The 24243-nt window shown below is 35.3% G+C and overlaps 1 protein-coding gene across 1 annotated transcript; it reads right to left on the bottom strand.

Moving 5' to 3' along the window:
• Positions 1-13378: 13378 nt before the first annotated feature.
• LOC114261714 (protein LURP-one-related 12) lies at positions 13379-16184 on the bottom strand. Its single transcript, XM_028202013.2, has 2 exons — positions 15280-16184; positions 13379-13899 (listed from the first exon to the last, which is right to left on the bottom strand). The coding sequence occupies exons 1-2, from the start codon at positions 15502-15504 to the stop codon at positions 13486-13488; spliced, it is 639 nt and encodes a 212-aa protein (XP_028057814.1). The 5' UTR covers positions 15505-16184; the 3' UTR covers positions 13379-13485.
• Between the last annotated feature and the right edge of the window lie 8059 nt (positions 16185-24243).

A 24243-nucleotide genomic window follows, 5' to 3' on the forward strand; every position in this document is an offset into this window, starting at 1 on the left:
GGTGTGGCACATCTAGGCCGAGGTGTGGCACAGCTGGGCCAAGTGTTATCCTTCTTAGCCGAGATCATTGAGACCTTACTTGCTGAAGCCTTTGTCCTAACCCGAGATCACTACCTGCCGGAGTGCCCATGTCACCATGCTTGTAGTATACGTTTTGTCATGCTCTTGTCTTGTCAGTCAGTCACCTTTTGAGGAGAGCCAACCTGCCATTACCACGTGTCTCAGCAGAGGGTTAAATCAGCCGGCAGTAGAGAAAACATATCATTTGTTGTATCTTTGTCCTAGAAGAGAGAGAAGCTCTAGGAAGAGAGAAAGAAGAGTTCTTCGAGTGAGAATAGATTTCCAAGCTTGATCTTCACACCTTGAGCTGTTAGATCCGCGTTTTGAGGTTAGAATCTTGATATGCTCTTGTTGTTCTCCATGTTCATCTAATCACATTGCATGATCTAGCATTATTCATGAGCCATGCATTGATGTAAAGCTTGTTTTAGAAAGAGAAAATGATGTTCTTGTGTTTTTGAAATAAAATCATGTTTTGATCCAGAAAGTTTGTATCAAGATCCATGTTTTCGTGTTTGTTTTCATGAAACCTCCAAGTATGGGTACCCAGGTCCATGTTTTCGAACTCATCTCATGAAATCTCAAATTTTGTAATAACAAGTTAAGATTTTAGCATTCATGTTCTTTATGTTCTTCATGATCATGTTCTTTATGTTCCTCGAAGGGAAACCCAGATTTTCCCGACTTCATTTCCCTGAATGTGGTCATCGAGACCACACCTCGGTCAAGAGGTGTGGGACCTCGGCCAAGACCTGGTTGGTGCCCAGCATGTTTTCCCGAGATGAGAAACAGTGATTCAACTCCCAGCACATGTTTTGCTTTATCTTGACTTAGTTTTGAAAGAAAAGTCGAGATCATTTACACTAATGCAAAGCTTGTTTTAGGAATGCATTTCATATCCATCTTTGAGCATCTCTTCTTGTCTTCTTGAAATGCATTCAATGGGATTTACTATGTGCTTGTAGGCCTTGGATCCTTGCTTATGATCCCCACACCCGAAGAGCTATGTGAGTGGCATTTTTAATAAAGCTATGTTATAAAGTTTTGATAAAGCTTTGTTTTGCTTTGGAAATGTATTTGATCAAGCATGAATGACTATCCCTAGTTTTGTATCCAGTATTATATTTGTTTTGATGAGATTCTTGGAAAGTCCTTAGTGTTAGGGGACTATAATGCAACTAGTACCCTTGTTTTGAAAGTCCTTAGTGCTAGGGGACTATAATGCAACTAGTACCCTTGTTTTGAAAGTCTTTAGTGCTAGGAGACTATAATGCAACTTGTACCCTTGTTTTGAAAGTCCTTAGTGCTACGGGACTATAATGCAACTAGTACCCTTATTTTGAAAGTCCTTAGTGCTAGGAGACTATAATGCAACTAGCACCTTTGTTTGAGATATCTCCCTTGTCTTGCCACTGACGGTTTACCGCGTGGGTTTCTCCGGAATGTCATCGCTTGTATTATATTGATGCTTGTAAGCACCCCTTGAAGCTTTGAAAGATTTGACAGATGAACTTGGTTCATCCCTTGATTTTGTACAAGATATGCTATGTATTGTTTAATAAAGATCTCGGATGTCATCCATTTAAACCTTTATTTCTAATATCATTCACTAAGTACCCAAGCTCACCCTCTCTCTCTATATATATATATATGTAGGTGATGAGTAAGAAGGCGGTGACGCCTAGATGATTATTTGCAAGTTGTTTGGATTCATATTTTGTAGCATCTTGAAGATTAGGCTTCTTGGCTTGGCCATTGTAGTTCGTTTTGTATATGTCGGCTTGAGAAGCCTTTTGATCAAGATGTAATATGTATTTGTTTTATTTGTACTCAAGTTGTAAAACCACGTTATGTATGACATTCCATTTGATCTATGCACAGCTCTTATGGACTATTTAGATTTAAATTTATTCCTTCCGCACATGTGAGCCCCATATGCATACTCTGAATGTGTGTGACTTTGTAAGTTGGCCTTTGGTAATCTCGGATTACTGGCCATCATGGCACCATTCTACTAGGGATGGAATGGGGTCGTGACAGATTGGTATCAGAGCTCCGGTTCCTTATAGTACGTTATTCACACACTTTGAGTCCTAAAGATCTTAGGATTTCCCTTAGAATGATATTAGGATTGCCTCATATTGCTTGCTACTTGACAAGGTGTGCATTATCTCGGCATGAATATTTGTTGCTTGTATACATGTCTATTTGTTCATTTTGTTTTAAAGTCATATTCTACATACTCTTAGCGTCATGAGAAGGGGTAGAACTCCAGTTGGCCGAGATCATTCCGAGGACAAATTGGACAAACTAAAAAGGTTGGTCGAAGGTTTGGTCCGTGAGTTGAGACAACCTAGGCCACAAGACACTAGTACCACCTCTACTCAGGCCAGCAGACAAACGGCCGAAATGTAGTTCCACCTCCACCTGCTCTAGTGCCGCAAGTGCCTCCACAGCCAACTTTTTATGGAGACGGCACGATAACTTTGATCAAAGAGTTCAAGAAGATGAACCGATCGAGATTCCAAGGGGGTATAAAGCCGTTGAAAGCCGAAGCGTGGGTTCTAGAAATTGAGAAGTTGTTCGAGGCTTTTCCAAGCACCGACGCTTAGAAGGTGTCGTTAGCAGCATTCACATTGGATGGCGACGTTCGCAGATGGTGGATGATGGTCTGAGAAGGTAATCCGAGTTTGACTTGGGCCAGATTTTTGGAGTTATTTTATGACAACCATTTTTCCCTTAGTGTCCGAGATCACAAGACCACAGAGTTCCAGACTCTGACACAAGGCAACAAGACAGTGGCAGAATACGACCGTGCTTTTACCGAGTTGGCGAGATATGTGCCTCACATGGTCGATAACGAATATAGAAAAGCTAGGATGTTTGAAAGTGGGTTGGGTGGACCGATACAGGATCGAGTTAACATGCTCAACATGCCGACTTACGCTGGAGTGTTAGACAAGGCCATCCTAGCAGAAGCTAACTTGAACCGATACCAGAGCCCAGCAGAGAGCCAGAGGAAGAGACAAATCTATGAGAATCACCGGGTACCGTTTAATGCCAAGAAGAAGGCGCATATGGGCAGTTCCAGCAACTCAAATCAGGAAGGTGATATTAAGCCGATGTGTGCAAGTTGTGGGAAGCCACATTTTGGGGTCTATCGTTGGGCGTCAAGAGCTTGCTTTGAATGTGGCGAGATAGGCCATCGTGTGAAGGACTGTCCGAAGACAAAGGCTGACGATGGTAAGAAGAATGGGAACACTTCCGGCTCTGCACAGAAAAACAATGTCGGAAGGACGCAGGCGAGGCAGGGCAGAGTTTTTGCACTAGTGTCAAGAGACACCCAGAGTGCCGAGGCAATAGTGTCAGGTACCCTTCAAATTTGTTCTTAAGATGCATACATATTGATTGATTCGGGTTCTACACATTCATTTGTATCTGCTAAATTTGCCGAGAAGCTGAACAGGGAACCAGAACCCCTTGGTTATGTGTTATCTGTGTCTACTCCATCTGGGAGAACTTTGACTGTTGCATCCATTTATAGGGCGTGTGTTGCTGTGATTGAGGATGTAGAGTTATTAGTTGAATTGATGCCGTTGAACATAACTCACTTTGATGTCATATTGGGAATGGATTAGTTAGTAGGAAATCATGCATCCATTAACTGTGTTTCCAAAAGTGTCACATTGAAACCCCCAAACCAAGCCGAGGTTACGTTTTAGGGTAAAGGAGTAGTATCTCCGCCTTACTTGATCTCATCCATGAAGGCCTATAAGTTGATTCAAAAAGGGTGTCAAGGTTATTTGTGTAGTATACTAAGCAATCTGAGTGGAAACGTTGAATTGGCCGACATCCCAGTTGTTAAGGAATTCCCCGACGTCTTTCCAAATGACTTGCCTGGTTGCTTAGTCGATAGAGAAATAGAGTTTATTGTTGACGTCATGTCGGGAACCCAGGCTATCTCCAAAACACCCTATAGAATGGCCCCAGTCGAGCTTAAGGAATTGAAACTACAATTACAAGAATTGTTGGACAAGAGATTTATTAGGCCGAGCACTTCACTATAGGGAGCACCAGTTCTATTTGTCAGGAAAAATGATGGTACACTTCGTCTTTGTATCGACTACCGAGAACTGAACAAGGTAACCATTAAGAATAAGTACCCATTACCGAGGATCGATGATTTGCTTGATCAACTACAAGAGGCACGAGTCTTTTCTAAGATTGATCTCAGATCGGGCTACCATCAGCTGAAGGTTAAGGCCGAGAACGTTGAGAAGACTGCTTTTCAGACAAGATATGGCCACTACGAATTTTTGTTAATGCCTTTTGGGATGACTAATGCTCCTGCAGTATTCATGGATTTGATGAATAGAGTCTTCAAGCCATACCTAGATGAGTTCATGGTTGTTTTCACTGACGATATATTGATCTATTCCAAGGGTAGTGATGAGCATGAGAGGTATCTGAGACTTGCCGTACAAATTATGAGGGATGGAAAATTATATGCCAAGCTTAGCAAGTGTGAGTTTTGGCTTTCCAGCATTTCATTTTTGGGACATGTGATTAATGAAGAAGGTATTTCGGTTGATCCTAGCAAAATTGAAGCCATTGTGAATTGGCCGACACCGACTAATGTGTCCGAGGTTCGTAGTTTTCTGGGTTTGGTAGGTTAGTACAGAAAGTTTGTGAAGGATTTCTTGAAGATTGCAGTACCATTGACACAGTTGACTCGGAAGGGAGTAACATATGAATGGACCGAGGTTAGAGAATCAGCCTTCTAGGAGCTAAAGACAAGGTTAGTTACAACACCAATTCTTGTACTACCATCAGGAAACGAGGAATTTCAGATTTATAGTGATGCTTCACATAAGGCTTTGGGTTGTGTATTAATGCAAGGGCGTAAGGTTATAGCATATGCATCTCGCCAGTTAAAGCCCCACGAAAAGAATTATCCCACCGATGATTTAGAACTAGCAGCCGTAGTATTTGCCTTGAAAATCTGGCGTCATTACTTGTATAGAGCCTCTTGCCAAGTTTTCACAGACCACAAGAGCCTAAAGTACTTGTTCACTCAGAAGGAATTGAATATGAGGCAGAGAAGATGGCTTGAATTATTGAAAGACTACGATATGCAGATTCAGTACCATCCGGGCAAAGCAAACTCAGTGGCCGACGCGTTGAGCAGGAAGTTAGCTGGGGATTTGACATGTTTGGCAATGATTTCAGTGGAGCCGACTATTATGGAGGAAGTAAAGACAAGAAAGAGGGAAGATGAATTCTTCAAGAAGGTAATTGACGAGTTTGTCACCAAGCCGAGGCCGGGGTACACCATTGAGAACTAGGCACTGAAGTTCGAAGGAAGATTGTGCGTGGCCGACGTCCCATAATTGAAAAGGAGAATTTTACAAGAAGCCCATGGTTCCATATTCGCAATACATCCAGGGAACACCAAGATGTATCAAGGTATGAAGCAGACTTTTTGGTGGCCAAATATGAAAAGAGAAATAGCCGAGTTTGTATCTCAGTGTCTATATTGTCAACAAGTAAAAGCGGAGCATCAGAGGCCAGTAGGACTTCTTCAACCTTTATCAATTCCTGAGTGGAAATGGGAACACATCTCCATGGATTTTGTGATTGGTTTGCCGAGGACACAAAAGGGTATGGATTCAATTTGGGTTATCGTTGATAGATTAACTAAGTCAGCACACTTCTTACCTGTTAAGACTACGTTTAATGACGATCAACTTGCTTTGTTGTATATGAATGAGATTGTTAGACTTCATGGAGTGCCGATGTCCATTGTGTCAGACCAAGATCCGAAGTTTGTCTCTAGATTTTGGCAGAGTCTACAAGGAGCTTTGGGAGCCAAGTTGAGGTTTAGCACCGGTTTTTATTCCCAGACCGATGGGCAAACAGAGAGAACAATTCAGATGCTTGAAGACATGCTTAGACTATGTTTATTGGACTTCAAGGGAAGTTGGGAAGTGCATATTCTATTAGTAGAATTTGCTTACAACAACAGTTATCAAGCTAGCGTTGGCTTGGCGCTGTATGAAGCTCTGTATGAAAGGAAGTGCAGATCGCCGATATGTTGGACCGAAGTAGGAGACAAAGCTTTAATCGGTCCCGAACTGATTCAAGTGACAACTGAGAAGATTAAACTTATCCGACAAAGAATTAGGACTGCTCAGAGTCGACAGATGATTTACGCCGATCAGAGGAGAAGAGAGTTAGAATTTGAAGTTGGGGATCATGTATTCCTGAAGATTTCGCCGATGAAGGGGGTTTCAAGATTTGGGAAGAAAGGTAAATTAGCACCTTGTTATATTGGACCATTTGAAATCCTTGAAAGAGTTAACCCAGTTGCTTACAGACTTGCTTTGCCGCCAGAATTAAGTCAAGTCCACAATGTGTTTCACATTTCGATGTTGAGGAAGTATATTCGGGATCCATTGCATGTGATTGATCATTTTGGGATTGTGATTAATGAAGATTTGGGTTATGAGGAGAAACCGATACCGATTCTTGATAGGCAAGTGAAACAGTTGAGGAACAAGTCGATACCGATGGTGAAGGTTGAATGGAAAGAGCATTATGGCAACGATGTTACATGGGAAATGGAAGAATAAATGAAAATCCGACATCCGGAGTTGTTTGTGGGACGAGGTAACGTAAGTTTGGGGACCAAACTTCCTTAAGGGGGGAAGGATGTAACAACCCTCGCTTCTTCTTGGTCGTGCTCACAGGCATACACATGAATTTGTTTTGTTAAGTTGCATTTACAGACCTTAATTTGTTTTGTCTGAGTGTTGCTTGCATGTTTTGTTTCTCGCTTGGTGTGTGTTAAGCCGAAGTCATCTTAAGCCTAGGTCACACCTTTGAACCTCTTACACCTAGGACCATCTTCGAACCACTTTGGTTGACCTCCATCTTCACCCTGGCGTTTTGGCCGAGATGCCATCATCTAGGCCGAGATGCTATCATCTAGGCATCTGACATCCTTGAACCTTGCACCTAGTGACCTTGTGCCGAGACTGGAATGACCTAGACCGAGGTGTGGCACAGCTGGGCCAAGTGTTATCCTTCCTAGCCGAGATCATTGAGACCTTACTTGCTGAAGCCTTTGTCCTAACCCGAGATCACTACCTGCCGGAGTGCCCATGTCACCATGCTTGTTGTATACGTTTTGTCATGCTCTTATCTTGTCAGTCAGTCACCTTTTGAGGAGAGCCAACCAGCCGTTGCCACGTGTCCCAGCAGAGGGTTAAGTCAACCGACAGTAGAGAAAACATATCATTTGTTGTATTTTTGTCCTAGAAGAGAGAGAAGCTCTAGGAAGAGAGGAAGAAGAGTTCTTAGAGTGAGAATAGATTTCCAAGCTTGATCTTCACACCTTGAGCCGTTGGATCCGCGTTTTGAGGTTAGAATCTTGATATGCTCTTGTTGTTCTCCATGTTCATCTAATCACATTGCATGATCTAACATTATTCATGAGCCATGCATTGATGTAAAGCTTGTTTTAGAAAGAGAAAATGATGTTCTTGTGTTCTTGAAATAAAACCATGTTTTGATCCGAAAGTTTGTGTCAAGATCAATGTTTTCATGTTTGTTTTCATGAAACCTCAAAGTATGGGTACCCAGGTCCATGTTTTCGAACTCATCTCATGAAATCTCAGATTTTGTAATAGCAAGTTAAGATTTTAGCATTCATGTTCTTTATGTTCTTCATGATCATGTTCTTCATGTTCCTCGAAAGGGAAACCCAGATTTTCCCGACTTCATTTCCCTAAATGTGGTCATCGGGACCACACCTCGGCCAAGAGGTGTGGAACCTCGGCCAAGACCTGGTTGGTGCCCAGCATGTTTTCCCAAGATGAGAAACAGTGATTCAACTCCCAGCACATGTTTTGCTTTGTCTTGACTTAGTTTTGAAAGAAATGCCGATATCATTTACACTCATGCAAAGCTTGTTTTAGGAATGCATTTCATATCCATCTTTGAGAATCTCTTCTTGTCTTCTTGAAATGCATTCAATGGGATTTATTATGTGCTTGTAGGCTTTGGATCCTTGCTTGTAATCCCCACACCCGAAGAGCTATGTGAGTGGTATTTTTAGTAAAGTTATGTTATAAAGTTTTGATAAAGCTTTGCTTTGCTTTGCTTTGGAAAAGTATTTGATCAAGCATGAATGATTATCCCTAGTTTTGTATCCAGTATTATATTTGTTTTGATGACATTGTTGGAAAGTCCTTAGTGCTAGGGGACTATAATGCAACTAGTACCCTTGTTTTGAAAGTCCTTAGTGCTAGGGAACTATAATGGGGACTATAATGCAACTAATACCCTTGTTTTGAAAGTCCTTAGTGCTAGGGGACTATAATGCAACTAGCACCCTTGTTTGAGATATCTCCCTTGTCTTGCCACCGACGGTTTACCGCGTGGGTTTGTCCGGAATGTCATCCCTTGTATTATATTGATGCTAGTAAGCACCCCTTAAAGCTTTGAAAGATTTGACAAATGAACTTGGTTCATCCCTTGATTTTGTACAAGATATGCTATGTATTGTTTGATAAAGATCTTGGATGTCATTCATTTAAACCTTTATTACTAATATCATTCACTGAGTACCCAAGCTCACCCTCTATATATATATATATATATATATATGTATGTGACGAGTAAGAAGGCGGTGACGTCTAGATGATTATTTGCAAGTTGTTTGGATTTATATTTTGTAGCATCTTGAAGATTAGGCTTTTTGGCTTGGACATTGTAGTTCGTTTTGTATATGTCGGCTTGAGAAACCTTTTCATCAAGATGTAATATATATTTGTTTTATTTGTACTCAAGTTGTAAAACCACGTTATGTATGACATTTCATTTGATCTCTGCACAGCTCTTGTCGACTATTTAGATTTAAATTTATTGCTTCCGCACATGTGAGCCCCATATGTATACTCTGATTGTGTGTGACTTTGTAAGTTGGCCTTTGGTAATCTCGGATTACTGGCCATCATGGCACCATTCTACTAGGGGCGGAATGGGGTCGTGACATAAAGAGTATCATGACATGTTTTAATCTCTTACATAATTACTTTTAATTTATTAGAAAATATGTAAAATACGATTTTAAGTTTAATATAGGTTTTGTTTTTGCTTTTTATTGAACTTAATGTATTTTTTGTCTAATATTTGAGTGAATCTAATAAAAAAATTTAATAATAAAAGAAGAAGAAATTTCTAATTTTTTTTTTTCATACATTTGACATTTTTAGTTAATAGTAAATTTTTTTGACATAACACGTTAATACAATACGAATTGAACATGAATCAAAAATGACATGACATGATAATACAAAATAATAAATAAGTTGGATTAGTATTGAAATAATTCAAAGTATATCCGAAATAACACGGTACAAATAAGACCCAACATGATATGGTGTCAGCCCCTGAGTATATGAATATGTAAGTTAAAAACTGTTAAAATTAAGATAAAATATCAAATTATATCATTATAATAGTTGAGTTTAAAGTGAAAATTTCACACAGACGCTTGCTTCCCTCCAATAGGCAAAATTAAGGGTTATTTTGGAAAAATAGTTAAAAATTATTTTTTAATTTTTAATCTATTTTGGGTTATATTATCTCTTATATTTTTTATAAATTTTTTTTTTCTTTAAAAAAAAAGTCAAAAAAATTTAAAAATTAATTTTTAACCATTTTTCCGAAACAATCCTAAGAGTAGTGGAGGTGTCGTGGGACTTTCATAGATCCACTACATAACCCAACTTGATGATTATCATTGAAAAAGTTAAATTATTTGGATAATTGTAATTACACGTTGAAATCATATTTATAATAAATAATAATTATAACTTTAAGAGCGGCGCTACATGTACTAATTAGTGTATCAATACTAGTTATAATTATATTATTTATTTCTCTCATTATACCACTTACAAATACCAAAAATATCTTAAATTATATCACATCATCAATTGGTACACTAGTTAGTACATTAATTGGTGCATATAACATTACTTTAACTTTCAATATATATATATATATATATCATTTATTATTTTAAGGACAATTGCAATTTAATAATTTATCTACACTATTTAGATCAATTTAATTTTTTTTATAAAAATAATATTCTCGATGAATCTTTTAATATAAATAATGGGAGCAGCTTGCCTCTAGTCCTTAATCGGATTGGACGGTGCTGTTCGGCCCGTAGGGTCCATCACGGGTCCTATTTTGGTAATCCAAATCGTTCAATGTATAGAACTCGTCGAGTACTATATGTCTGAAAAAAAATCATGTTGATCGGATATCAATAGGTTTCTCATCTTATTAATTTTTTTGTTAACCGTTAATTTGTTCACTATTTATTTTTTTTTTATACAAAACTGATTTGATCGCATAGCTATTGATATCTGATCAATGTGATTTTTATACAAGCATATAATACTCGACGAATTCTGCACATTGAACGGTTCGAATTATCAAAACGGGACCCGTAATGAGCATTCATGAGTCAAACAGTATCATTCAGTCTGATTAAGGACCGGAGACAAATTGATTCCTAAATAATTGAGATTATCAAAATAGACAATTGGTAAACCGACGGAAGCATGACACCTCCAATTGACAAGGAAGAATAGTCGTGTAACTAATCTATCCCTATTAATTTTAGAATAATGTTTCGTAGCTCGAAACTTCCCCCCCCAAATCCCCCTAATGCCCAAAACAACGTCGCTTTGGGCATTTTCCTTTTTTTTTTTTTTTCTTTTTTTTCTTCATTTTCCAGTCTAAAACGCAGAGAGGAAGAGGAAGAGGGAGAGGGAGAGAAAGAGAAGAGAGAAAGAGAAGAGAGGGGAAGAGGAAGAGAGAGGATGAGAGGAGAGAAGGGCCCCTCCTGTGCCTTCGCCGCCGCCGATAGTCGCAGCAGCAGCACGTCGCAGCCCCGCCTCCGATCGCCGTCACCTCCGGCCCCGCCTCCGCCTCCAGCCCGATTGGCCCCCTCCAGTCCTTCTTCTTCTTGCTTCTCTTCTTCCTTCTTCTTCCTTCTTTCTTCTTCTTCTCTTCTTAGTTGATTTGGGGGATTCGGGGGCTCCAAATTCGAGCCCCCTAGCACGACTGTTAATTTTAAAAGTGGATTGGTTTGAAATTGACAATGCACCAAACCAACCTTGACAATGGCATTCTCAAGGTTCCACAATTCATGCACTTGTTAAGTGATGATACGAAACCAAAGTTTGGCATGTTAATTTTAACAGTAAGAGGTTAAAATAGTTATAAAAATATAAAATAATTAAAAAATTAATAAGATAAAATATTACATTTAAATTATAATTTCTTTACTTTTATTTTTATAAAAATTAAAAAAATTAAAAAATCAGACCCAAACAAGAGATTTTAACCCAAACTAAATACCAAAAAAACTAACTCACTTCATAAAAGAAACCCTAAATGACTAATGCTATATCAACTAAATTATATATAAATAAAAAAATTTCATATATTATTTTTATACATCATTTAGCCTTGGTTTGGTTTTCATGTTGGGACTAAATAGGCATAGAAGGGCAAAAAAAAGTCGCAAAATGACAAAACACTTAATTTAGGATGCAAAATTACCAAACTAACCCACATACAAACAAAAAGTTAAAAAAGTATCATTTTCCAAATTAAGAGCAATTTGTCATTCCAATGCAAAAAAATCAAAAAAGCCAAAGAAGACAACCAAACAAACAAAAAAGTCTCAAGTTAAAAAAGTCAAAAAGTCAACATTGCCAAACAACCCCTTAATAATATAACTCATTATTAATTATTCACTTTAAAATAAAATATACATATATTTATTAGGGAAATTTATTGGAAAGTCTTATTTTGAGAACTTATCATTTGGTCCCACGTTTGAAATGGTTGATTTGGGAGTCCTTATTAGGTGTATTGTGTGACCAATCCTCACTAGTTAATTGGAATTTTTTTTTTTTTGAAATGTGTGACATGTATGGTGTGATACTCCAATGTGACAGGTATTAATGTGACACTTAGTATACTTTTTCAAATGTGACAACGTGACAAGTATGATATGACACTACAAAATTTTTATTCATCCTTAATATACTTTTTTCAAATGTGACAACGTAGTAAGTATGATATGACACTCCACAAAAAAATAAAAACTCCTTAGTATATTTTTTTTTTCAAATGTGACAATGTGGCGAGTATGTTGTGACACTTTAAAAAAATTAAAAACTCCTTGGTGTACTTTTCCTAAGCGTGACATGTGACATTCCAATGTGACGGATCCAATTTGATTGAATTATTGCATACTTTACATCATACGTCAAAAAATAATTAGTAAAGAATTCATGTCTCACACTGCGCGTGTTAAAAATAACTAAATTTTAAAAAGCTACAAGTATATTTTTCGAACAACGTGACACACAAACACCCCCACCACATTCGCAATACATAACCACGCTAATTGTTTCCCAACTATACTAACAATGATAAAACAGTCAATAAATAATTTAAAAGACCACCCAATCATTAAAAAAAAATCTTTTTTTTGTGATCGAGAAAAAAAAAAAAAAACATTTAAAACTTATAGATTGCACGTCTAAAAAAACAAAACTTACTGATCGATACTCCTACTTATTAACAATAATAATATAAAATTACAATGTCATTCATGTAAATTTTTTTATATTGGCCTCGTTTGAGAAGTGGCTATTTTAAGAGGTTATTTTAATTTTTGGCTATTTTAAGTAAGCTAAAATTTTTGTATTTGAGAAGATGATTGAATTTTTTTGTGATTAGATGTGATGTTTGTGAGAGAAAAAGTGAAATGATTATGAGTTTGATGTGATATTTTGTCTTATTAACTATTTTAACCTATTTTGTCTTTTTGTGAGTTTTAACCTAAATTTAACTATTTTTTTTTCTTCCCAAACACCCCCATTGTTTATATGTATGAATAAAATTTTCCTGGATAGGCCAAATCCAATTTAAAAACACAAGTTTTGATAATTTTTTAATTTTTTATAAAAAGATGTGTAAAAAAATAAAAAATTAAAAAAAATGATATAATAATTTTTTTAATTTTTTAATAAAAAAAATAAATAAATAATTGACAAATGAGATCTTAAATTATATCAACACTGCTACAGAAAAATATTTTATGAAAATGGTCTCAAATTCTTTGTGGGTGCCGATCGTGATTAGTAGTAACATTTTAGAAATTATCTATAACAAAAATAAAATACTCTATATAAACAAAATTCCAAAACGGAGAAAATGACAAATCCACAATTTATTCAACCCAAACCATTAAAATAAAACTTAAAAAAATAAAAAAATAAAAAAATAAAAAAATAAAAAAATAAAAAAAAGTGAAAGCAAAATCTAAGAAGACAGATTTGAATTCACAAGCAGTGGATCCACCACCTCAACCCCACCAGCCTCATCAAAATCGTCACCGTTGATCTGATCAAGAACAAGAACTAATCCCATGGCAAAGCAACCATCAAAGCCAGGCTTGACGAAGAGAGAGAAGACGTCTTTCCCAAGCACCACTTTTGCCGAAGCATCCACTTTCCGTTTAATCTCAGCCACCGATTGCTTCTCTGCATCGAAGATCGTGCAACTTCTCTGCGCGAACGACCCTTCAATCTGGTACTCCTCACCCGGATTAGTGTACACCTCCACCGTCAAACTCGACCGTCCGATTATCGACGACCTCTTCACGCTGAAGATCGGTTTCTGACCGTCCGTTCTCTCTCCCACGAAACCTTCCCACCGTTGGTGCAGACTCGGCCTCTGCTTCAGAACACAGATAAAACACACCATTATCAACATATATTGAATAACACCGAGTTGACTCGGATCGTTCTAAATAACGACTCACAAGTATTCAGTAGAATCATTACCGTTTTTTATTTTTTTCTAAAAAAAATGTTACTTATAACCAGTCAACCAGACGTTTCAACTATCGTATCATTTTGATATCATTATTTATTAACCGTACATTTTTATCCACCCAACTAAACAAAAATGGTAACCAGCTGGTTTTCATTTTTTAAAAAATATTTTTTTAAAAATTTTATTTTCTTATTTTTTGTATTTTTATTGAATTTTTTTAATATTTTAAGCAATTTTTTTACTCCCTCCGTCCCAAATTAATGGTCCCTTTTGGAGAATCCAACTTTTTTTGGTAGTACAATTATTGTACTTTTAAAAAGTTGATTTTTCAAAATTACCCTTTGATAGTATACCTTTTTGGGAATATCAATGTCATAATTGTACTTTTTATATTATTTATGAATTTAAAAGAAGGACAAAATGGGAAATTTATATTATTTTTGTACTTGATTTTTGAAGAGGGACAAATATTTTAGGACAATGAAAAATGGAATAAGGGACTAATATTATGGGACAGAGGGAGTAGTTTTTAGACACTCCTAACATAAATACACCTAAAAAGTAAAAAAATTATAAAAAAAAAATTAATACCAAAAATATAAAAAAAACATAACAATTCAGTACATTTTTTATATTTTTATGTATTTATTAATTTTTTAAAATATTTTTTTACAAATTTTTTACTTTTCAAATATATCTAAATAAGATGTATATAAAAAAGTAAAAAAAATATTTAAAATTTTAAAAATATTCACTAAAAACAAAAAAAATACAAAAACTAAAAACCTCAATTCTCAAAAACAGTTTCACCCTTCTAAACCATCTTAAGCAGAGGATATATTTGTACGATTTTTATATAGACGATGGGTTAAACTAATATTTGCTACCCTAAAAAAAAGTAAGAAATCTCCACGGGTCGACTCGGAAAGGAGGTTCCAGATATCACAGTAAATTCAAATCCAACACAAAACACAGTTTTTTAAATTGATTTTCTTCATTACATTTGCGCAATTTTAGTATTCAAAACTTCAAAGAGAAAAGATCGGTAAGGTGACCAACTCACGAGTCACGACTCACAACTCAGGAGTGAACTTTACAGTAAATTAAATGCAAATCAATACCCATTTGTTCAAACCAGAAACTGACGCAAACCCATATCCTCATGAGATTCAATTTTCCGTTTGTTTTCTAGATTCATTGTTACATCACCGTCTAAATTGACTCACCGAGTCGACTCGCTCTACAGTGTGGAAAAGGAAGAAGTTAGGGGTAGGTTACCTTTCGGCGGACAGTGAGGAGGCACCTGCCAGAAGCATCCATGAGGACAACTTCGCCCGTGTCGCGAGTGTCGGGCCCGTACGAGTCGACTCGGAAGACGAGTTCTCCTTTGCAATCGTAGACAGTGAAGCCATCGCCGGAGAAGAAAACAGAGGTTTTGAAAACGGTGAGATGGGTTTCTTCTTCGTATATGAATCCATCTTCAACAATAACCCCACCTTTCATCTTTTTAATTCACAATCTTTCAGGGTTTTTGAAGATTTTCCAGTCCAATCTCTTTCTGGGTGTCTGTGTGGCTGTGATAGTGTGAAGAGGAAATGATAATGGAGAGATGTATAAAAGCGCGAGGACAGAGAGGAGAGATAGGAACCGCACACGGAGAAAAAACGGAGCCAGTGGACGAGAGACGTTTTCGAAATAAGTAGTGGATTGTACCTAAAAAGGAAATAAAGTAATCTAGTGTTTGGGAAGTGAGTTTTTATATAATTTTTTTAATTGTAAAATGTTATTGGAGAAAAGTTTTTTAGTGTTTGAAAAGATAATTAGATTTTTTTTATAGTTGAATGTCATATTTGTGAAAGAAAAAATAAAATAATTATGAAATTAAATGTGATATTTTATTTAAATTTATTTTTTTTTTAATTTTATAAAAATTTTATCTCTTAGTAAAAAAATCATAAAAATCAAGAGAAAAAACTTGTCAAACACCACCGATACCAGCTTTACAAAACACAACCTTTTCAATTCACATGCTTATTTTGAGAAGATGGTAAAAAGTGACTTTTTGACTTTTAATCAAATTTTTGATCTTTTTAGACAAATGATTTGAGAAGTTGGTAAAAAGTGACTTTTGACTTTTTGATTAATGTTTGTTTATGATGTCAAATCATAACAAAATAACCAAACTACCCCCATTTATTTAAAATATTTACGACTTCACCTATGTAACACATTTTGACCCATGAGGGTAAAATTGTAATTTCACCGTTGGCTAAAAACAAACTTTCCAAATGAAAAAAAAGACAAAAAAGCCAACTTTTGATTTTTGCTACAAACAAAAAAAAGTGACTTTTAGCCAACTTCTCAAAATAGCCCAAAATCACCTAAATTATTTATATCATTGTTAAAAAAAAAATTAAAAAAATAAAAAAAATTTAAACACATCAATCAACAATACGATTGTGAGATCTTTTTTTTGAAAATCTCAAATATTTTAAGTTACATTATCTCTTATATAAAAAATTTAAAAAATTTAAAAAGATAATTTTTAACCATCTTTTTAAAATATTTCATAATTAACAAGAAAAAAAATTATTGATAAATTCTATTTAGGAGTGTTTTAATCTAAGAAATCTATGAAGAAAATTTGTAACTTACTTAGGGCTCCTTTCGGAAGAGCCAAAAACGTCAACTTTTGATTTTTTACTCATTTTGGGTCATATCACCTCTCATATTTTTTACTCACAAAAAAATAAAATAGACTAAAAAAGTCAAAAAATCAACTTTTTAATAGCCTTTTGGGAAGCAAATAAAAAGATAACTTTAAACTTTAAACTTTTAACTTATTTTAAATTATATTACCTCTCACATTTCTTATTTACAGAAAAAAATATTAATAATAATAATAAGTAAATAAAAAATCAACTAGAAGACGAATAGGTATCAAGTTCCCAATCCACCAAGAAGCATCCATTTTGGCGGTGAGTGGTGACGTTAGAGTCATCCCACCACCACCCCACAGCACCCAACATATCCACTATATCAGTATGCACATTTTATTATTCTCTATAATATGCACATTTTAATAGACCACTATATTATATGACACACCTACGTACTACTTGCATATGTATACATATAATCATTAAAAAATGATCCGTTGCTTGAATTTATTAGCTTGAAATTGGCCCAAAAACTCAAAACGACATCGTTTTGAGATTTTTTCTTTCTTTCTTTCTTTGTGCGTTCAAATACAGAGGAAGAGAAGAGACGAGGGGAGAGAAGAGAGAAGAGGAGAAGATGAGAAGAGGAGAAGAAAGATCGAACCCCACGGATTTTCATCAGACCCAGCTCCTTCTTCTTCTTCTTAATTCTTCACTAGACCCAGCTCCTTGGTTCGGTTCCGGATCATTAGACCCATCATCATCATCAGACCTAGTTCCTTCTTCTTCACAGAGAAGAGGAACCGAACCACGGATTTTTAATTCTTCAGTAGATCTGGATTTGAGGATTAAAGGTAATTTTTTTTTTTTTTTTTGTTGATGAAGATGATGATGTTGAAGATGATGAAGATGATGATGATGATGTTGTTGCAATGATTTCAAAATCTGAGGATGAAGGAAAAAAAAAAATTGTTGATGAAGATGTTGATCTGGATCTGCAGACCCAGATCTTGTTGATGTTGATGAACAAAAAAAAATTTGTTGATGTTGATCAACAAATTTTTAATTTTTTTTTTTTTTGATGTTGATAAAACCCAGCAGTGCCAGAAAAAAAAAATTCTAAAAAAATTGTTCAGAAAAAAATTTGTTGATATTGATCAACAATTTTTTTTTTTTTTTTTTGTTGATATTGATGTTGATGTTGATGAACACACCCAAGGGTATGGGTTGGTGGCGAAGAGGTTTACCAAATGATTTGGTAGGTACTAAGAGGTTATGTTGATGAACCCGGCTCCTTATGTTGATGATCGGCGTTGATGTTGATGAACCCAGCTCCTTCTTCTTCTTCCTCTCTTCTTCTTCTTTTTCTTCTTCTACTTCATCTTCAGAAAAAACGCGAAGAAAAAAAAAAAAAAAACCAAAACGACGTCATTTTTGTGTCGAGCTACTCTCGGGCCACACACTTTCGAGCTACGAATCGGAATTGTATAATCATTGATGAATAAGGCTGGGACACCATTTTTCCTATTAGAGCCGTGCTACCGACCCCCAGTGGGGCGACCCCCACTGACAACCCCCAGTGAGGTGTCGCCTCCCCATTGGCTTAAAAAAATAAATAAATAAAATACAATAACAGTTTTTTTTTTTTTGCACCAATCACACGCGACCCCCAGTACCCCCACTGGGGGTCGGAGGCTTTTTCCTTCCTATTATTATTATTTACAACTGTTTCACTACTTTATTAGTTTAATAAATTTTATTATGAGAAAATTACCAACAAAAAAATAAATAAATTAAAGTTTGATTTTATAACAAAATAAATTTTTAATTTTATCAATTTAAAATTTAATATTTTTATTTTTTTTAATAATCAACAACTTGTTTTCATTATGTAAAACTGACGAAAAAAATAATATTTTAATGCTTAAACTCACTGTAGATTTATATAAAATGTCTAAATATCTTTCCGTTGTGTCATAGTATATAAGTTTTTACAAATGATATCGTATTAGTAGATGAGACTAGAAAACAAGTAAACACTATGTTGCAAACTTGCAGAGAGATACTTGAATCTAAATGATTTAGGATAAGTAGAATTAAAACATTGTACATGGAGTGTAATTTTAATAACAGTAACAATGGAAACAGAGGAGCAGTGAAGATTGATAATCAAGAACTACCTAAGAGTAAACGTTTTCATTATTTAGGATCGATTATCACAACGGCTGAAGAGGTTAGAGTAGACATAATCCATAGAATTAGGGATTTTCTCCCATAACTCCTTCTTAGAGCTTGTTTTTCTTGAAAAGGACAAATTCTAATTTTTTGGCTTATAAACTCTTCCAAAATGAAGAAATCTTGTAAGAAAGACAAAAAATTTTAGATTTATATTTTGTGTGACAAATTTACCCCTTCACACTCACGCGCGCACACACACACACACACACTCTATCTCTTTCCCTATCTATCTATCTTTTTCCTTTTTCTTTCCCTCAGGCTATCTCAACTCTCTCTCTCTCTCTCTCTCTCTCTCTCTCTCTCTTTTATAGCTCTCTTTACCACTACCATCACTATCTACACGAACACCACCGTTTCCACCACCTTCACCATCTCTACTACCACAGTTTCAACAATCAACGCCATTCGTCACTACCACTACCACCACTGCCGCCGTCGCCATTTCCACTATCACTATTTCAATCACTGGCGCCATTCAATGTTACTATACCACCGACAATCACCATCGTCATCATTTACCTCTAAAATCTCAAATCTGAGATTGACAACCTCAGATCTAAGATCTATCATCTCAAACCTATATTCTCTCAATCTCTTTCTCTTTGTCTCCTTATGGTGTTCTATTTTTCAAACAGTAAAATTTTACTCTGGTTTGAACCAGATTTGAGACAATATATGTGCTCTCTCTCTCTGTCTCTCTATTTCTCTATCTTTTTCCCTTTCTTTCTATATGTAAATACTTTTATTTCAGTGCATTTTTTTGTCATTACTAGTTTGAATATTGATTTTGAGATCTCAAATGAAAATATTATTTTAGTATGTTCAATAGCGAAATAGTAAAATTTTACTATTAACGTTGTTAATTCAATATTTTAACTAATTTCTCATTTAATATCTATATGAATAATGGTAATAATTATAGTACGTATGGTGGTTAGTGATAACAATGGAAAAAATTCATTATTTATATGTTTAAAGTAAACAGTAAAATTTTACTGTCTAAATTACCAAAGTAAAATTTTACTGCCATTGGAGAATCTTGCCGGAAAATTTTTGCCGACCGACAGTGGTCACTGGAAAATTGTCACCGGTTGGGGTGATCAATGGTGGTCGGCTATGGTCAGTGATTGCAGACAATGGTCGGTGATAGTTGTGGTAATGTAAGAAAATGATAGAAATTGAGGATATTATTGTTATATTTTTTAAATAATTTAAACTTTGTCCTTAATAAATTACATATTTTTCACTTGTCCTTTTGGCAATAAAGATTGAAATTCAGGGACTTACTACCAAAAATCCTATAGAATTAAGGTATAGTGGCTTAAGTGGCAGCGTACGTCTGGAGTACTGTACGATAAACTAGTACCCACTAGACTAAAATGAAAGTTTTATAGAACTACTATTAGACCAAAAATATTGTATGGGTCGAAATGTTGGGCAACTAAGAAAGAATATGTAGATAAGATGAGCGTTGGTAAGATGGGAATGTTAAGGTGGATGTATGGCAAAACTAGAAAATATACAGTTAGAAATGAGTATATTCGATAATAGATAGGAGTAGTACCGATAGAAGATAAATTGAGAGAAAATAGATTGAGATGGTTTGGTCATACAACGGAGACGAACAAAGGCAATAGTGAAAAGATACGATACAGTGACGGTAAATAGAAGTGTCAGAGGAAGAGACAGCCTAAATTAATGTGGGATAGTGTAATAAATATAGATATGAACCTCTTTAATTTGACTAATGAAATGACCTTAGATAGAATCGAGTGAAAAAGAAAGATTTATGTAGCAGACCCCATTTGATGAGACTTAAGGTTTAGTTTAGTTTTATTTTGGTTTGGTTTAATTATTACTTAACAGAAATAGTCAGATGATTTAGAATGAAAATAAATTAAAAATTTAGGATTTAAATTGATAAAATTAAAAATTAAAAAATTATTTTGTTATAAGAATCAAACGCTAATTTTTATTTATTTTTGTTGTAATTTTCCCTTTTATTATTCATGTTTATTAGCTCATTCTTATGTTTAGTTGTAATATTGATATATAAGATGATAAATAATGAAGTATAGTAAATAAATGTGACGATCACAGTATGATTGATATATATTTGCTTTAATGGCTCTACACAAGGCTTTATTTTGAGTGAAGCAGCCCATGCAATGGTGCAGTGTTGTGACTGCTTTTATATATACATATATATTAATTAATGTTAAAGTGTTTACTATAATTTTTATTTACAGTTTATGTGATATAAATAGTTCAAATAAATTTTTAAAAACTGATTATTAAGAAGTAAGGAAATGCGAGTTTTTAGCTCATTCTCATGGTTACCAACTTTTTAATCGTCGTGCCTCATTTGTTTGACAGATTAGATTAAATAAGACTATTCATATGGTGAAGTTGAGTAAGGATAGTGGCGACGCTAGAAATTTTCATGAGTGGTGTCATTTCAATATTTTTTTAGTATTATGTTCAATATTTTCATGATGAAGAACAATTAAAAAAATTGAAAATACTCATCATTAAGGGAAAAAAATTATAAATAAGGGTAAATTACAAGGTTGGTCCTCTGTGAAATTCAATTTTGAATCTTGAAGTTTTAATTTAAACCGCACACTTTTAGTTTTGTCCTAATGTGATTCTTCATCAATTACAATTAGAATTTTAAATCGGAAAAATACCATGTTCAACTTGCATGGAATTTTTAGCAATTTTCACACAACAAAAAAAGAATAAATTGCATTGATGATTCCTATAATTTTTTTTGATTTCTACATTTGGTCCTAATTTTTCACTAGTTTTTTTATTCAAAATGTTAGTAGCACATAATGGAAGAATAATATTGTAATAAAACTAAAAGTATAGAGTTCAAATTATTCCAATTGAAATTAAAATTCAATAATAAAATTTTGAAAACTGAATTAAGACCTACTTTAATGATATGAAAAGTGCAATGAGTAAAAAGAAACTTATAAGATTTATTAGTTTATATAGGCATTGCTCCAAATAATATAACAAAGTATTATAAAAGCAATATAAATGTGTTTTCTATACAAGTTATGCTTTATTTGATTTACTGGATTGAGATGGAAGAGAATGAAATTATATTATTATTCCTTAAGTTTCTCTGTGGAATGATAATTCTTTTACAATAGTGAATGTCAACTCTATTTCCAGTGTATTTTTAATTATTTTTTACTCAACCAAACATTAGTTAAAGATTTTGAGAATTGCCAAGAAATAGAGAGTTCAAAGATTACAATGCGAGGGTTCATTCACTACATTGCAGACTTTTATTGGTAAAACTTCACATATCTAATACTCATTTTGCAAATTTCAATGGGCTCACATGAACCCTGTTCAGCGTGTCAATGCCCCTGAGTCAGGAGATTATTAATATGGTAATGTTAGGTTGAAAATATAAGATAAATTATATTTATTTTATAGAGTAGTATAATTGTACTAATTGATTGGAATTAGATTTATATAAAAGTCCTCAATATGAAAAACACACCTTTACTATTTTTGTAAAGTAAAAAAATATAGTGTTCTAATTGTGAAATCCAACCTCATATAAAATTGTTAATACCTCTTTAAAAAAAATTATATATAATTGTGGGAGCCGAATAAAAATAAACCTAAAATGGCAAACATGGTACATCTTTGATGGGCCAGATGAGGCCAAAGCCCACTAGATTTGAGGTGATTGCCGAATAGATACAAAAAGCAAGATGAGGAGCGCGTTGAGTTAAGGGTACCTGGGCTCGACATCTGAGTCGAGTATGTCATATAAGTCGGCAAGATCATGTTGGGTGGATCCAAGCTATCCCTTTCTAAAGAATATAGTAGGAAGATAGGCCCTAACAGAGTGATGATGAGGGCCTAAGCTACAAGAAAAATATCAAGACGAGTGACTCTATAAAAGGAAGAGAAAGTTAGAGAGAGAGGTATGTTCCAAAAACGTGTACCTTAAGAAACCAAAAAAAAAAAAAAACGAATCTTTGCATGGAAGCTAACTTGCTCGTCAGAGTGCTAATTTCGGCACCACCGACCGGAGTTTTACTTCTGTTTTAGGTGACAGCTGGTAAGATCTTACAAGGGCTTGTTTGGATTGAAGAAGTATTTCAAAACTACCTCTCCACAATTGGGGCCGTCTGCTGGAATACTCGAACTCATCCATGGCAAACCCAAATCAAGATCCTCCAATCATCGGAGTTGATAATGCTACAGCAGGAGCAACTTTCGGTACGAAAGATACTCTTGCACGAAGGTCTCTGAACTTTGACCCGACAACTCATTCTTTGCCTTCAACATCAGTGGAAGATGCCATGTAAACAATGATAAACCAAGAAAAGCGGAATGAGCAGTGTTTGAAGGATATGGCAGCTGACAATGAGCGTTTATGCCAAGAACTGTCAAAATCCCAACAGATTGCACCACGGCATAAATGGGGTCAATCACCAAGAAGGAAAGCCAAGCAGCGACATCAATCCCAGAGGAATGATGATAGTAATAGTTCGTCCGATTCCTCTTGAGAAGAACCCAGAAAGCGAGGCCGAGTACACGCGTCTAGCTCGTCAGATGATGGAAGTCCTTCGCAAGTGCAACGCAGATGTAAAAAGAGAGATGATGATTTAGATTCAAAAGACAAGCATGATCATTTCATACAACGTATAGCCAAGGTCGTCTTGCTTAAGAAGTTTAAAGCACCGTCGTTCACTTTATACGATGGAAAGTTGGATCCCACAGATCACGTTCGTCATTATAAGAAAGCAATGACACTACATGCAAACAATGAGGCACTCATGTACCGAATATTTCCCAACAATTTGGAACCGGTAGCCATCAGATGGTATTACAAGCTTGAACCGACTTCGATTGAAAGTCTCCATCAACTTCAAAAATCCTTTAGGGTTAGATTCATTACCAATGAGACTCAGCCAAAACGAGCAGACTCTTTGTCGGCAATGAAAATCAAGCCGAACGAGACTTTGCGTGAGTATTCAGCGTGCTAATGGGAGTGCTTTAATTTGGTAGATGACGATTGCAACGACACCATGGAAATCACTGCCTTCAAGATGGGATTGCATCCCGATAGCTTAGGAGTTCATTGACTCGAAAGCCCCCCAAGACAATTTGGGCCTCGATAAAGAGGGTCGAACAGTATTGCAAAGTGGACAATCATGCAATCTAAGTTAAAGTCGGACTACAAGCTGCAAAATTGGTAACACCTATCCTGGTATAGTCACTGACTAGTGCACCACCAAATAGAGCCCCGTCAAGGACGATCCCAGAGCCAAGAGGCCGATCAAAAAGGTAGAATTGTCAAGATTCG

Source organism: Camellia sinensis, chromosome 4, assembly GCF_055761805.1.
Source record: "Camellia sinensis isolate YWXY chromosome 4, ASM5576180v1, whole genome shotgun sequence".
NCBI classification, from domain to species: Eukaryota; Viridiplantae; Streptophyta; class Magnoliopsida; order Ericales; family Theaceae; genus Camellia; species Camellia sinensis.

Excerpts from the sequence above, each read along its gene's own strand:
- LOC114261714 (XM_028202013.2), bottom strand. The coding sequence starts at position 15,504 with ATGAAAGGTGGGGTTATTGTTGAAGATGGATTCATATACGAAGAAGAA. Across the intron at positions 13,900-15,279 it reads TCCTCACTGTCCGCCGAAAG|AGGCCGAGTCTGCACCAACG; the intron begins GTAACCTACCCC and ends GTTCTGAAGCAG.